Here is a 16,010-nt window from a genome sequence, read left to right as displayed (position 1 = left end):
CCATGTGCAAGGGTGAACCTAGCGTAAGAATATAGCCTGAAATTATTCTAACTACCCTATGTAGCTACCTAAACTCTAAACCTTGGATGTCTTACACTACGTTCACACTTGTGCCTCATATTCGTATTGCTTGCAAACCGTTTAAAAGAAAAAAACCTTTGGTACAAAGTTTCTGTAATGCTTCTCAGCTACCACTGAATACCTCCACACACCTTTGTATAAATGGAGAACTAAATGAAAGGGTTTTTTTTTTTACTTATACACCCAAGTCATTAAATTATTACCACTTCTTATTAAACATAGAATAAAAGATTGTTTTATATCCACCACTTGGTACCTAGAATAGGACCTCCTAGGAGTGAACTCCCTAAATCTTAAAGGAGACTTATCTTGTTGTTTGCCTAAGCCATGCAGATTTAAGAATTATGAGGGAACCAATCTGCAGTCATTCTATTTCTTCTTTCTCCTTATTCCATCCCCACTGTTTTTCAACCCTTTCCCGATATCCGCCATACTATTTTAAATATGGTGGCTGCTCGGGAGTCGGGCGGCCACCATAGCCGTCAGGTATCTGTTGTTTTATACAGCAGACACCCGGCGCTAATGCCCGAGATCAGTGCCTGCACTGATCGTGGGCATTAACCCCTCTGGCACCTCCGTCAAAGCTGATTACCCTTTACCCTTTTTGGGAGAAAAATGCTTACCTGTATTTTTTAATACACACAGTGGTTATATTGCAAGAACTAATGGTTTTATGCCCGTTTTGATGACTTGTAAGTGCTACATGGTTGTTATTTTGTAGAAATGTCTGTAGTTATTTGTGCGTGGTTGAAAAGTGATTAACAATAAGTGGTTTTAAACAGAAAATCTCACCAAAAATTATCTATATATGGGAGCAGAATAGTGTGGAAATGGAAAGTGGCACTGGCAACTACAGAATTTTAAAAAAAACATTGATGAATACTGTCAGCATACATGCCAGTCATACAGACTTTACTTTAAAAAAGTCACTAGAATTTATCCTATTATTGAGCAGATGCAGTACCAAGAAGTGACAATTTCAAGAAATTTTTTTTTTGCATACTATCAGCGTGCCTAGCTTGCCAGTTATAAAAGCTACAATAGACTCTGAAATGAAAAGGAAATTCTATGGCTGTGAGAAAAGCCTGGTTTATTCCAATACGGGAGCACATGCAGCACCAAGGCATGATGATTTAAAAAATTTCAAGAAACATTTGAGGCACACCATCAGTGTGGTTATCCTGTAAGCTGAAAAAGTGGTACTGTCTTAGAAAACTGATTACGATGAGGTAAAAGTTCTTCTTCCTCTCATAGTTATCTGCTCCATTATTTCTGTGATTTTCTGCATGCAGTATGTGCTCATCATATACTGCTGCTTAAACTGACACTCCAGAATGTGCAACAATCAATGTGCTATTCGCCTTTTAACCATGAAATGAGGGAGAGTAATGCAAGCAATAGCAGAAAGGGGTTCAGTGTCAGGGCAGGGGAGAATTCCATCATTTTGGCCCCATGTCCCTCCCAGTGCAAATAGCACTCGGGACGCTGTAGTTGGCAGCTCCAGTGATACTGACATCCACGTAATGGATGAAGACATTGTGGTGGGCTCAGAAGATGACTAGTGGGTCTTGGTGACGTACTATTGTGGGTAGCCGTTCGTCGACCACCCAATGATCAAGTGTAATGTATGTTGTATCATAGGTTCATCTATCCTGCGCAAAAATCCGGAATAACAATGTGGCAGACATCTGCTACTGCCAGAAATGTGGGTGGAGCAGGGTTACCCCTAAGGAAGAGAACCCGTAATGAAGAGGTGGACGCTGTCCTTACTCCATCCTTTGTTGTAAGAGTAAGTTTGAACTGTTAAGGGATAAGATCACTGATGTTACAGTATTCTCTTCTGACAAATTAGATGGCCCTCTCAAAGGGCTTCAGAAGGCAACACAGTTCTCTCATATGAATCAATTGGCAGATCATAAAATGATACACAGTCCCTGTGGTCTACTGCATGGAGGAATCAATCACTGCTTTCTGTTGCTCACACAAATGCTCTTGCATATGCACTGCGGAACTCCAGCTGGTTGAAATATCACAGATCAGGCGGTGCAAGTGCCGTAGCTCAGATGGTAGGAACCGGAGGATGGGAGTAGTAATGGCAATAACTGTGTCACTGGATAGGCTAAGTCCCCTCAACTAATCTCCCTCAGCACAAATACTAGGCCAGATACTGACTAAGAGGGCCTACATGCTACTGGGCTACTGGATGTGGTGGTTGTAGTAGTTTCCCCAGCGTTCTTCCAATTGGAGAGGGATCCTCTCTTACCCTGAGCAAGTGTGATGGTGTTCAGAAGGACCCTGATGGTGATAGCAGGAGCGACTGTGATGCAGTGAAACAGGATAAACTTTACTGTGGCAACGGTCAACTGTAAACTTACCCCACCCAGCGGCCTGTGATTGGCCAGGGCTGAACCAAGTGAAGGCAAACCACACAGTTGGGGTAAACTAAAGGAAAAACACATAAGGAAAGCTTGTTTGGCTGAAATGCTTAGACACTTTTCTGGCCATAAGCTACAACTCCTTTAAGCCACTATATATCTTCAAGTAGTTAGCCAATTTCCAAAATCTATCTACAAATACATCCACAGAAGTGCTAAATACTCATTGTTCCCATGTGCACCCTTTGATTGGCTTTATTTTACTTGCTTTGCCTTGTATTGCTGTTATTTTCAAGTTAATCTGGGGGACAAACTATGTTTCCCATGATTCACCGCCCTACTCTGACTTTCTGTGTACCCCTCCTTTCTTCTCTGCAATGAATTCTCAGGTAATAAATCACTCCCACACCCAAGGTCACATGCTACTGTGACATTTTGTTTGCTGCTTGAACTACTTACAAGGGAGGGATATTAGTGATCTATCTCAATAGCCTGAAAATAAATCAGATAAATGATGCTGAATTAAAACAGGATATATTAGGAAGTGTTTTATATATATATATATATATATATATATATATATATATATATCCTGACATTTGGCCCATATTTTTTAAAAGCTGTATAACCCTTTTATGCGTCATGCATGTACTATTCTACTTAGCTGCATTGCAGCCACAACATTTCTGCTATTGTTGCTGGCAACACTGCCCAGTTGTTGTTGGTAGGGAGCCATCTAAGGGATACTCACTGCAGGATACAGTGGAGTAGCTCCTCCATTGTGTGGCTTCTCTCATCTAGCCACAATTGCCCCTACACAGTATAATATGCTCCACAGTGGCCCCAATATAGTATTATATGCTCCACAGTGGCTCCTGGCCATTTCCATCTGGCTCTGGGCCCCGTACGCAAACATTATGCTACTAGTGCACATGCCCAAAGCCCCATTAGTGGCCTGCACATGGTATAGTGTTCTATTGGTGTCTGCACATGATGTAACAGTGCATTATACTGTGTAGGTGGCATTATGGTGCATGGTGGGCACTAACGTGGGATTATATTGTGTGGGGGCATTATACTCTTCCGAGGTCATTAAGGAGTATTATTATGTGTAGGTGGCAATTATGGGGCATGTCCCCCACACAATATAATTGCCCCCACGCAGACTCTGAATAGTGGTCAGGAGAAACACTCATCTCCTGACTGTTATCTTTTAATATTAATACATTTCTGAAAGGATCAGTAATCCTCCCTGCTATCTGCACACAAGTTTTATAGACAGCAAAGATGAGTACAGATCCCTGCTGTCTTGATAGTAATGTATTTATGCTAAAGGGAGGCAGGGATAGTTTGGATTGTAGTCAGCCAGTTGAACTATAATCTTCCCTGCCCTGCACTGATTTTACAGATTTGTGTGGGGAGGGAGAGACATGTGCAAATGTGAGCACAGCTCTCTGATTGGGAAAAGCGATTTATCAGCGGTTCTTCCTATGATTAAGCAAACAGTCACCAGTAAACAGTAACCACCCCTAATCCCCACCAAGACTTAGTGCGCAGTCCTGCTGCAGCTTCCAGGTCTGGCAACAATCACACTGATCCCCTGCTCTGTTGCTGGAATTCATCATAATTGTCCAGCAGCAGTTTCCAGTCTTTATGAAAATGGCACTGGCGTCCCCTCTAGCCACAAGTGATGCTACAGGTTGCTATGAACTGTACATTGCACACAACATGCACTATTCAAAGCTACATGGGCACCAAGATAGGAGATAGGAAAGTAGAGACAGGAGGCAAACCTATGGCTAATGTATAGCATTTGTGTATGTGTCATGCTGAGAGATTATGACTTACTTATGCATTTTACTATGCATTAATAAAATGTATAATTTTTTTTTTATCTAAGAGTGGGACTTTCTCTTTGGATACAAGAAAACAAATCATATGAAAGCTGACTGCAGAGTTTGGAAAACTAGAATTAATCAGCTAAAAGGCAAAATGATTACCAAGAAGTTGAAAGTGCTGTCAGTGAAGAAAGTAGCACACCAAGTACTGAAGCTGCCTCTACTATTTATTCAAGTACATTAAAATATGTATGGTGTATAGATTCTGGAGCAACTGATGCTAGATTCACACCTACGTTTGGGTTTCCCCAAAGACAATAATGGGGACCAATGGGTTTCTGCCTGAAAAATGTGGAGAGAAAAGCGCTGCTGAGCAACAATCACAGTTAGGTTTGGTGCCCAATGTGCTATTCAAGCTCTGTAATGTCAGAAGGGCAGTGTCAGGTGGTGCATAGTCAGTGTCAAAACTCAGAATCAAGGGGCAACATGGTGGCTCAGTGGTTAGCACTGCAGCCTTACAGGGCTTGGGTCCTGAATTCAAATCCCGCCAGGAACAATATCTGCAAGGAGTTTGTATGTTCTCCCTGTGTTTGCGTGGATTTCCTCCCATTGTACAAAAGACATACTGATAGGAAAAAAATGTACATTGTGATCCCTATATGGGGCTCACAATCTACATTTTAAAAAAAAACCTCAGAATCACACCACCTGTCTGCTCCTGCTTGATACTGCCTGACAGAACAGAACCTAAATAGCATATCAGGCACCAAAATTAAATGGGCTCTATCAGCAAAATCATGCTGATAGAGCCCCACATATGCGTGCATAGCCTTTAAAAAGGCTATTCAGGCACTGTAAAAGTTAAATTAAACTACCCCGCCGTTTTAAAATAATAACTTAAAAAAGAATGTGATCTACTTACTGAAGGTGCACGCTGGGCGGGCATTCAGGGTGCGCCGTCTTCTTCTTCCCCGCCTCTTCTTCCTCTGACGTCTTCGGGTCCCGTCCTCCTCCGGCGCTTGCGCTTGCTCGCAGACACTGATAAAAAAAAATTGCCCGGGCGCATGCGCAGTAGCCGTAGTAGAAGCCGCGTGCTACTGCGCATGCGCCCGGGCTATTTTTTTTTGTCAGTGTCCGCGAGCAAGCGCCGGAGGAGGACGGGACCCGAAGACGTCAGAGGAAGAAGAGGCGGGGAAGAAGAAGACGGCGCACCCTGAATGCCCGCCCAGCGTGCACCTTCAGTAAGTAGATCACATTCTTTTTTAAGTTATTATTTTAAAACAGCGGGGTAGTTTAATTTAACTTTTACAGTGCCTGAATAGCCTTTTTAAAGGCTATGCACGCATATGTGGGGCTCTATCAGCATGATTTTGCTGATAGAGCCCCTTTAACAGCATTGATTGCTTTGGAATGGTGGAAGCTAAAGAGAAATCCCAGTAGTGCCAGCATCAGTTGACCAACACTTATTGATTAATGTAAAAAGTTGGACATGTCGTAAGTAGCAAAAAGTCCTCTATAAATAGTACATCAGGCATCAATACTACCTTCACTTGTTGCTTGTGAAGGGTGGGGGCTAGAGAAAAAAAATTCAACTGTGCTGAAATTGGAAAAAGAAAGCGGAAGAAGTATGCTGCTTGATGCAGATCTACCAACAACATCTACCAACTTGAAACAATCATGATGGCTTGCCATATACAAAATAGACTACCAAGCAGAGCTCCAAGGAGTCTCCATATGAGCAATGGAATAACAAGCAGCCTAAACTACAACACACATGAATATTTGGAATTAAGGCTTTTGTAGATGTTCCCAAAGAAAAGCATACCAAGCAGGAATCCTATGCCATAGAATGTATCCTGATAGGCTACAGTGAATCTCAAAAGTGTTACAGGATTTTGCAGAGACCAAAAAGATAACAATAAGTAGAGATCTCTATATTTGAATTTTCTTTTATTTCACAACATTTACGATATGGTATATATACTTTTATATTTTAATAATATGGGCATTTTGGAGCGTGGCAATATCAGTGATGTTTATTTTCCTTATTTTATTTACAACATGTGGCAATGGTAAGATTTTAAGGGCTAGTTCACACTTGGGCAAAGGGGCGGATTTTGACAGCGGATTTTGCTTCAAAATCCGCCCCTTTACAATGGTGGTCTATGCAGACCGCCGGGCTTTTCTTTTCTGCTAGCGGCGGGCTGCCGCTAGCGGAGAAAAGAAGCGACCTGCCCTATCTTCAGGCTTCCGCCCCGGCAGCACCCTCCTATGTCGGCTCATTCATTTGAGCCGACAGCGGAGGGGAAAGCCGCGGCCGCGATGGTCGCGGCAGGCGGGTTTTGACAAGAGAGAGACGCGGCTCACCGCGTCTCTCTCGGTGTCAAAACCCGCGCGGGCAGTTCACGTGTGAACTAGCGCTAACTTTTAATTAGTTACATTTTTTTATATTTAAAAATCTTTTCTTTTACTTTTTTAAACTTTGTTTTTAGACCCTTAGGGGTTTGGACTTGTGATCATTGGATCGCTTAAGCCAAAAACTATAATAAAATAGCATTGCAGTCAATGCCGTTAATGCTATGTTCCTAGTATAACTTTACTGTGGCAGGCCTAGAAGCAATAGCCATAGCGACCAAATGGCTCTCTCTGGCTTGTCGCAGTGGTAGAGCATTCAGTTGTGGTGCGTCCTCTCAGATGTTAAATGTCTGATTATAGACACTACTAGTGGATGTCCACTGTGTAAAACAGCAACCATCCACCAACTATGGTGTTAGCTCAGCTCTTGAGACATTACTATATTTAAATTTTAACCTAACTTCTGTGGTAGATATCAAGAAGGGGTTATCTAGAGGAAAAAGCAACTTTAAAGCAACACCCAATTTGTACCCCAGTGCAATTCTTGTTGTGTTAAGTTCACACTAGCATTTATTTCTCTCTACATGGGGACCTGAAAGGCGAATAGCCTGCCTGCTAAAAACAGTTACCTGCAGACACCCATGAACCCCATAGACTATAAAACCATGCAGGACTTTTCTCTCCACCAATATTCGACGCAACCTGTAGTGGAGTCTCCTACAGAAAATCCAAATGCAGATGTGAACCTAGACTAATCCCCCTTGCAGACAACTGTATGACTGGTCATTGTGCTATCCAGGTTTTCCCGGACAGCACACTTGTGGTCATTTGACAGAAAATGGCTGACGGACATACGCAGTTGGCACTTTTGGACCCAGAGAAGAGGAGCGCAAGAGAAGAAGGCAGAGGCCATTGCTGGAGAGTTTTCAAGCAGCACTTTGAGAAAACTCATTTACATATGGAAGAAAGGAGAAATTCCTCAGGAACTGCGCCGCGGATCACAATAATAAAGGTAAAAGAGGAATAGCCTTTCTTAAGGCTATTCCTACGTGTATTTATTGTAAAAAGGGTTTCTAATGATAGAATCCCTTTAATAATAATAAAAAAATTATCATTGTTAGGCTGAAGCCCCAAGTTGCGGAAACTCAGCTTCTTTGGTTGCAGATTTTGCTGCAGTTTTCTTAGCCAAGGCCAGGAGTGGATTAAACGGAAGGGAGAAGTATAAGAACTATCTATATATTTCCCATTCCGTTTGTAGCCATTCTTGGCTTTGAATTAAAAAACCGCAGCAACATCTGCAACAAAAAAGGCTGCGTTTCCGCAATGTGGGGCCTCAGCCTAAGGCTAAGGCCCCACTTTTTTTTGTTGCAGATTTTGCTGCGTTTTTTTGAGTCAAAGCCAAGAATGGCTAAAAGAGGAATGGGAATTACATAGGAAGTTCTTGTACTTCTAATTATAGCTTATCCATTCCTGGCTTTAGCTCAAAAAAACCATAGCAAAACATACAACAAAAAAAGTTGAGTTTCTATAAAGTAGGGCCTTAGCCTAAAGGTGTACATAGCCTCCTTTAAGTTCAAAACTGTTTTTGCTTCAATATGTTATTAATGTTCAAAGTTAACTTTGGTTATTATATTTTAGGGAATGTTCCCATGTTGGTGAGCAAGGTTCTCAAATAGAGTATTAACTGGCTAAACACTTTTTCTGGTAATGATTTGCAAAACCAAGTGATTTTTAGCGTATATGGAGATGGTCATGTGTTTTGACAGGGTAAAACTGTGGTATAACCAGTAACGTAGTGCAACCAATGAACAATTTATTTCAAACCTTGCATTTTGCATATTGGTATGGTTTTGGATATATTGAGCTATTTCAATGTTGATGCATACACTAAAAGGGAAAGTGTCACCAGGAAATGATCTACTGTTTAAATCAAATTTGTAAATGAAATATTTTTTTAAGAATTTTTGTTGATTTTTTTTTTTTTTTTTAGATTTTCCATGTTATTATCTATATTTAAAAATAATCCTAAAAGTTCCATATCTTGCCACTAACACTAACATACCTTTTGACTTCATTGACTCAATGGTCTGGAGAAGAACCTATTGACTTTTATGGGAGAGTTTTCTAGACTTGCTCTGTGACCCGTGTAGAGGGTATTGTGCAGAGTGGGGAGTAGATAAGTTGTTAAAGCTATTGTGACTGGTGAATACTGTGTTTATATGCTTATATACATCATAATTATGAGTGCAAATAAGTGAGGGAACAGTTGCAAAGAATTTTCCTATAGAAAACAGACATATTATTCGGCCTAGTGGCCAGAATCAGAAATGGAGGATTTATAGGAATGTTAAAAAATATATATATATAAATAATAACATTTTAAAAATCAGCAAAATTTCTTTTAAAATATGTTTAACATAAAACTTCCACACTGTATTATTACATAGCGCTGAGTTGCAGCCAGAGGAGCTGTGACTTCCGGGTCTTAGCTGTGTAATACAACTAGCTGCAGCTTAACCCCAATAGTGATCACGGCATGTGGGTGGTTCGAGGGCAAGATCCCCACCCCTTGGATAATCCATGATAAGATAGAAGCATTGTACAGTCCCTGCAAAGTGGATGGGATTCTGACTAATCCCAACCACACATTCCAGAAATAATCTGTAGCTCAATTGCTGCGTTTTGAAAAAACGAATGCGATTTTGCAAATCACAGCACGTCAATTACAGATAAGAAAACATTGGCGGTTTCCATATAGGTATAATGAGAACCCTGCAGACTTTCTGTGAAAAGCACTGAGAGAAAAACCGTGATGCATTTCCACCATGCTTTTACCCACAGAGCTTTTTCACTGCGTTGTTTACAGGACGTGGGACTTCAGGCTGAAAGTGATTTTTCAACAAATAATTTTCAAAATTTTTCAAAATAAAAAAAAATATTTGCACACATGGATTTCAATGTTATCTCTAAAAATAACATAAACCAATATGCCAGGTCATAACATTCTGGAAAGAACCAAATATCAGAGCTTCCTACTCCCACTTCACTACTAATACTACTCCTATATTACTACTCTTATTCCTACTAGTCACTAATAAAAATTATCGCCAGTTATTGCATAATCATTTTTATCCTTGTGGACTTGTTTCCACTGCCAAAACATAAATCAGCAAGCTTTCCCTGTGACCCTTAATGCGCCAATAAGATGAGGGATGTCTAGTAGATTGAGATTTCTTCCAGTGGGTGCACTATTCCATTCAGTTGCAATAAAAAACAACCTCATCAAAATATCTTTAAGTTATTAATGTTTGTTTCTATATACTTTTTTATTTTTAATTTAAGGGGACGTTCACACTACCATTGTTAATGCGTGTTGCTAGCATTCTTCAGAATATGTTAACAACGGGCACTAACATATCCGTCAAATTTGTTAAAAATCCAATTTTGATATGGTATCTGATATTGTCCATTTTTACCAAATGCATCACAGGTCCATTGAAAATAATGGATTTATGGTGGATGTTAAGTGTCCATTATTATTTTTTTTTTTTTAAATGTAGATTGTGAGCCCATGTAGGGCTCACAATGTACATTTTTCCCTATCAGTATGTCTTTGGAGTATGGGATGGAAATCCATGCAAACACGGGGAGAACATACAAACTCCTTGCAGATGGTCTTTTGCCCTTGGCGGGATTCGAACCAAGAACTCCAGCGCTGCAAGGCTGCAGTGCTAACCACTGAGCCACCGTGTGGCCCCATGTCCATTATTTTTTAATATTAATGTCTATGGCTAAGGAACAAGCTCCAAAGGCACATTGCCATACTAGTAACGCTGGAAGGCTTCTAGAATGGGAATTATCTAACTGGCAGCTAAAAGCCAACACCCTGATCCAGGACCACATTATCCTAGGGGTTACTGCTATCATCTTGACTCCGTTAGCCACCTGCGTGGTGAGTTCTGGGGTTGTTGATATGACCCCAGGCTGCCAGGAGCCCACATACCAGGGGCGTAACTACCGTAGAGGCAGCGGAGGCGGCTGCCACAGGGCCCGGGCCATTAGGGGGCCCGTTGACAGCAGCTACCGCTGCGTTTTTTTTTTAATAGGCTGTTACGGGCCCTATTCACTTGCCGATCCTGGCTGGGCCGGGATCGGCAAGTGACACCGCGGGCCCCACAAAGACTATCATTATACTCAGGGGTCTTTGCAGACCCCCGAGTATAATGATCAGCGGATCTGGAGAGGTAAGGGAACATAAAAAACTGTTACTTACCTCTCCACGATCTTGCCAGGCCTCCGTCCTACTTTGTCTGACGTCTCTGACGTCACATGAACCCGGCATGCTTCCCGGGTCATGTGACGTCCGACGTCATTAAAGAAGGACAAGAGCGGCGGTCGACAGCATAGGAGCCGGGAGACAGGTAAGCAACAGTGTTTTTTTTTTAATGTTTTTATTCCCCGGGTCTCCGATTATTATACTCTGGGGTCTGAGAAGACCCCAGAGTATAATAATTGTTTATGGGTGTCCACAGAGGGACATAATAGTGTGTGCAGGGGCCACTATTGGGGTTAATACTGTGTGCAGGGGCCACTATTGGGGTTAATACTGTGTGCAGGGGCCACTATTGGGGTTAATACTGTGTGCAGGGGCCACTATTGGGGTTAATACTGTGTGCAGGGGCCACTATTGGGGTTAATACTGTGTGCAGGGGCCACTATTGGGGTTAATACTGTGTGCAGGGGCCACTATTGGGGTTAATACTGTGTGCAGGGGCCACTATTGGGGTTAATACTGTGTGCAGGGGCCACTATTGGGGTTAATACTGTGTGCAGGGGCCACTATTGGGGTTAATACTGTGTGCAGGGGCCACTATTGGGGTTAATACTGTGTGCAGGGGCCACTATTGGGGTTAATAATGTGTGCAGGGGCCACTATTGGGGTTAATACTGTGCGCAGGGGCCACTATTGGGGTTAATACTGTGTGCAGGGGCCACTATGGGGGATAATACTGTGTGCAGGGGCCAGTAAGGGACATAATACTGTATGCAGGGGCCACTATGGGGGATAATACTGTGTGCAGGGGCCAGTAAGGGACATAATACTGTATGCAGGGGCCACTATGGGGGATAATACTGTGTGCAGGGGCCACTATACTGTATGCAGGGGCCACTATGGGGGATAATACTGTGTGCAGGGGCCACTATGGGGGATAATACTATGTGCAGGAGTCACTCTGGGGGATAATACTGTGTGCAGGGGCCAGTAAGGGACATAATACTGTGTTCAGGGGCCACTAAGGGACATAATACTGTGTGCTGGGCTTACTAAGGCACATGATACTTCTTAGGGCCTTCTTCAACTCGGTGGTTGCCTCAGCCATCTTTTTCGGTGTGGCCTGCTGGGGAAGCAGTATATCAACCAGGGACAGAAATAGACTTGACAGGCTGATCAGGAGGGCCAGCTCTGTCCTGGGGAGCCCCTTGGACCCAGTACAGGTGGTGGGTGACAGAAGGATACTGTCTGTGGTGACCTCCATGCGGGAGAACAAATCCCACCCCATGTATGGGACCCTGATGGGACTTGGCAGCACTGTAAGCGACCGTCTGCTTCACCCCAAGTGTGAGAAGGAGCGCTATCGCAGGTCCTTCCTTCCAACCGCGACCAGGCTGTATAATCTACATCAGACCAAACGAAGAGCTCTCCGCACAGAGAACTAATGATTATGAGGATGACCATGAGGTCTTCCTCTTTCTCTTCTGTTTTTCCTTAGCTGCCATGGACTCCTAGTATATCTTCTCTTCTCAGCTTATCTGTGTCTACGTCTGTAACATATTACTCTGTATTATCCTGTATCTGTATTACTATGCTGCTGTAACACGCTGAAATTTCCCCAAGGTGGGACTATTAAAGGATTATCTTATCTTATCTTATCTTATAGAGTGTGGAGGAGGGGGTCGTTCGAGGTCTTCGGCGTCAGTTGGGATGGGGGGGGGCCATGTCAAAAGTTCGCCACGGGGCCCCGCCATTCCTAGTTACGCCACTGCCACATACCTAGCTGATCCTGCAGAGACGAATGGAGCTCAGCCTAGCATCTGCATAGGCTGACTTCCTGTATACACTGCCATACAAATACATTGTAGCGTGTACTACTGACCCAGTGATTAGAACCTCACTGGTCCAGGTCCCCTAGTGGGACATAAAAAAAAGTGTTTAAAAAAACCAAATGTGTTTCCTATATAAAATGAATTATACATAAAAAAAACCTAAAAATAAAAAAATAGGTATTTGATATTACCATACCTAAAAGAACATGTACAATAGAACCAAAACATGAATGTTGTAGAAAAAACCTGAAAAAAAAAAATGTTGGAGGTAATGATGTTTTGCTCACAAAATATGCTACATAAAAAAGTCCTATGTACCCCCAAAACAGTGCAAATATAAAGAACAGCTTGTACTGCAAAAAAATAGTCCCTCAAACAACTCTGTTAACCAAAAAAAAAAAATGTTGTGCCTCTCAGAAGATGGCGATTCAAAACAATTCATTAATGTCCCCAAATGTTTTTTTTTTGTTTTGCAAAATTAGTAACAAGCAATGTCAGAATTGAGGATTTATTTATTTTTTAATCCATCAAGAAAGAGTAACATTTAGTTAATAGGTTATAGGCATCCCAAAATAGTGTCATTACAAACTGCATCTTATTTCACAAAAAAAACTGCTCACCAGAAAAATTGAAAATATAGCTTGCACAATTGTGAATTCATTAGAACAAAACTGACAATCACATTGTAATGGCCTACCCCTAAAGGGGGTTACCCAGGATAGATGTATTTTTTTTTTTAATTAGGCTGGGGAGGTGAAAAAAAAATAAACATGTCTACCCCAGGATCTCTCAGGGTGGTCCGATCCTGCAGCTTCATTGTTTTCTTCTGACAGAAGTCCCCACCGCACGTGACATATGAGGCCAATCAGTGGCCTAAGGAATCAGGACATCACCGGAGGTGAGGACTTGCACCAAAAAAAGACAGCAGAGCAGCAGGAGGCACCGGAGCATCGGGGCAAAGGTATGTTTTCATTTTATTTTTTTCACCTCCCCCGGTCTAATTAAAAGAAAAAAATTAAGGTTGACAACCATTTTAAATTATCCCTAATCATAGTTAACACTATTGCATGAAACCACAGTTTTGTTCATGTTGCTTGTAAGATTTATGAACTATAACTGTGTAACAGCTGTGAATGAAAGGTATTTCTATATTTGTGTATGGTGAGGGACCTGTCAATCAAGCTGAACTGCAAAGGGAGAAAATGTAAAGAAACCAACCAGTATATACGTTTCCCCAAACCCATCACTTACTAAGGCTACGGTCACACTAGCGTTGGGTGACTGTTCAGGGACTCCATCCCCATTTCTGCTTAAAATATTTGGAGAGAAAAGTTCTAAAAGCAGGATTTATAATTTGTAGCTGATTTCGGGTAAAAACCAGGAGGAAACCTGGTGGGCCGCATTATTGTCTATGGAGTCCACAGTTTCTGCGAGTATATACAAACTCTGTACATACCCTTTATATATATAAATTTATTTATATGAGATTGCACTTACCCTGTTGTTTTTATCCGTCTCCTCAACTTCTTCCTTAGTCAAGCCTTGTCGTAGAAGAGCTTTTAAAATAATTACGTTATTTGTAGCGCATGCCTTAAACAGAGTGAGGGGTTCAGCACTTTCCTGGCTCTCCAAACTGCTATAACTATCACTGTCATATACTCCATTTTCGAACTGGTCATTATCTTCATCTTCTTCACTGTGTTTGCAATAGGCATGAGTCTCAAGATCTGGTGGATAAAACGAGTCATCTGAAGCAATGCTTCGGACATCACAAAAATCATCATATTCTTCATTTTCTTCATCTACATTTAAATTGGAATGGCATGTAGTAATACTAGGTTCCAAGGCAGGGACAACTGCAAGAAGCTGTGGTAGAGGATCCCCTGTACCCTGCCATGTAAGACCTTCTTCATCATTTGTATGTTCATCTACTAGGCCAATGGGATCATTTTCTTCTTCAATGGTAGGCACCTCTGACTTTTGCTTTCCTGTCTTTGCCTCTCCCTCTATATTCTGTGTTCCAGATAAAAGAACCATTTATCTTAAGAAGATGAAAGAATCAGTTAATTTAAAAAGGTCAAATTTAAATGACATTAAAGATGTTATGCACGTATTCTGTTTACTGTTAGTCATTCCTGAAAATACTTTATTCACCAATGGCAAAAGTCCAGTTCTGTAGAAAGTTAAAATATGTCAAAAAAGCAATTGCAAATTTTATATACTGAAATGCCCTTGAAGACGGAATACATAAACTAAAGAATAAAAATACATACATACGCTTGGATATAGTGTTCTTTTATATAAATCAATGTATGTATTATTATCTATATCCATTAAACAGATGTAAATAACTATTATTAAAACAAATATAATTACAAAGACAAAAGAATCATTGTCAGTTCTTATACTCACATTCAGTAATATGATCCGCTCTTCAGCAGGACAGCGTTGTATTTAAGGTATGCAAAAGCTTCTTAAGATCCCTCAAACTACTTCTACATTTCTTTTTGGTAAAGGTATCTATTCTTTGAGGCAAAAAATAACATGTAACATGTCCTTAGCATCTGCCTTGAATGGAGAAAAAGACATTTGGAAAAGTCCAGCTCCTTAATCCGATCATCATTTCTGAGAAGATTGCGAATCCAGATTAGCATGTTGACATCAGAGCACATTTTAAAAGAGATTTAATAGGGAGATGTGCATCTGTTGAGGTTGGGTCCTGCAAAGCAGAAACATAATCGTGCAAAACTAGTAGGTGAGATCTTTTTTTCTTAAAATTTTGATAATTCTGATTCACTCTGAAATACACATATAACGGATATTTTATTTAGGCAAATACTTTTCAGTACTGCCCTCTACAGTCATGTAAAATACTTTAAAATTACATTTTAACCCCTTCCCACAGCAGGCATTTTTGAATTTCGTGTTTGACTCCCCCCTTTCCAAACTCCATAACTTTTTTATTTCTCCGCTCTCAGAGCCATATGATGTCTTAATGTTTGCAAGTCAAAGTTTTCTTCATGATGCCACCATTAATTATTCTTTACAATGTACTGGGAATCTGGAAAAAATTCAGAATGGAGTGGATTTGAAGAAAAAGTGCATTTGTGTGACTGTCTTACAGGCTTCGTTTTCCTGGCGTTCACTGTGCAGCCAAAATGACATGTCACCTGTATTCTACGTTTTGGTATGATTCTGCCATATTAGTACGGCAGATGTCGGGAAAGGGTAATTTTAATGTAAAATTATACATTTA

At 41.2% G+C, this 16,010-nt stretch overlaps 1 protein-coding gene across 2 annotated transcripts in view; it reads right to left on the bottom strand.

The window, feature by feature from the left end:
• The window catches only part of ANKRD33B (ankyrin repeat domain 33B), a 66,331-nt gene extending 51,014 nt beyond the window's left edge, over window positions 1-15,317 (bottom strand). For both annotated transcript variants that reach the window (XM_075271137.1, XM_075271138.1), the window contains exons 1-2: window positions 15,167-15,317; window positions 14,252-14,795 (exon numbers count right to left, since the gene is read on the bottom strand). In XM_075271137.1, the coding sequence (XP_075127238.1) occupies window positions 14,252-14,791 (540 nt within the window). In that variant the 5' untranslated portion in view covers window positions 14,792-14,795; window positions 15,167-15,317. The remainder of the gene's footprint in view (window positions 1-14,251; window positions 14,796-15,166) is intronic.
• Window positions 15,318-16,010: the final 693 nt, after the last annotated feature.

This window comes from Leptodactylus fuscus, chromosome 4 (genome assembly GCF_031893055.1).
Source record: "Leptodactylus fuscus isolate aLepFus1 chromosome 4, aLepFus1.hap2, whole genome shotgun sequence".
In the NCBI taxonomy this organism is placed as follows: Eukaryota; Metazoa; Chordata; class Amphibia; order Anura; family Leptodactylidae; genus Leptodactylus; species Leptodactylus fuscus.
This window is presented reverse-complemented; position numbering and strand designations above follow the sequence as displayed.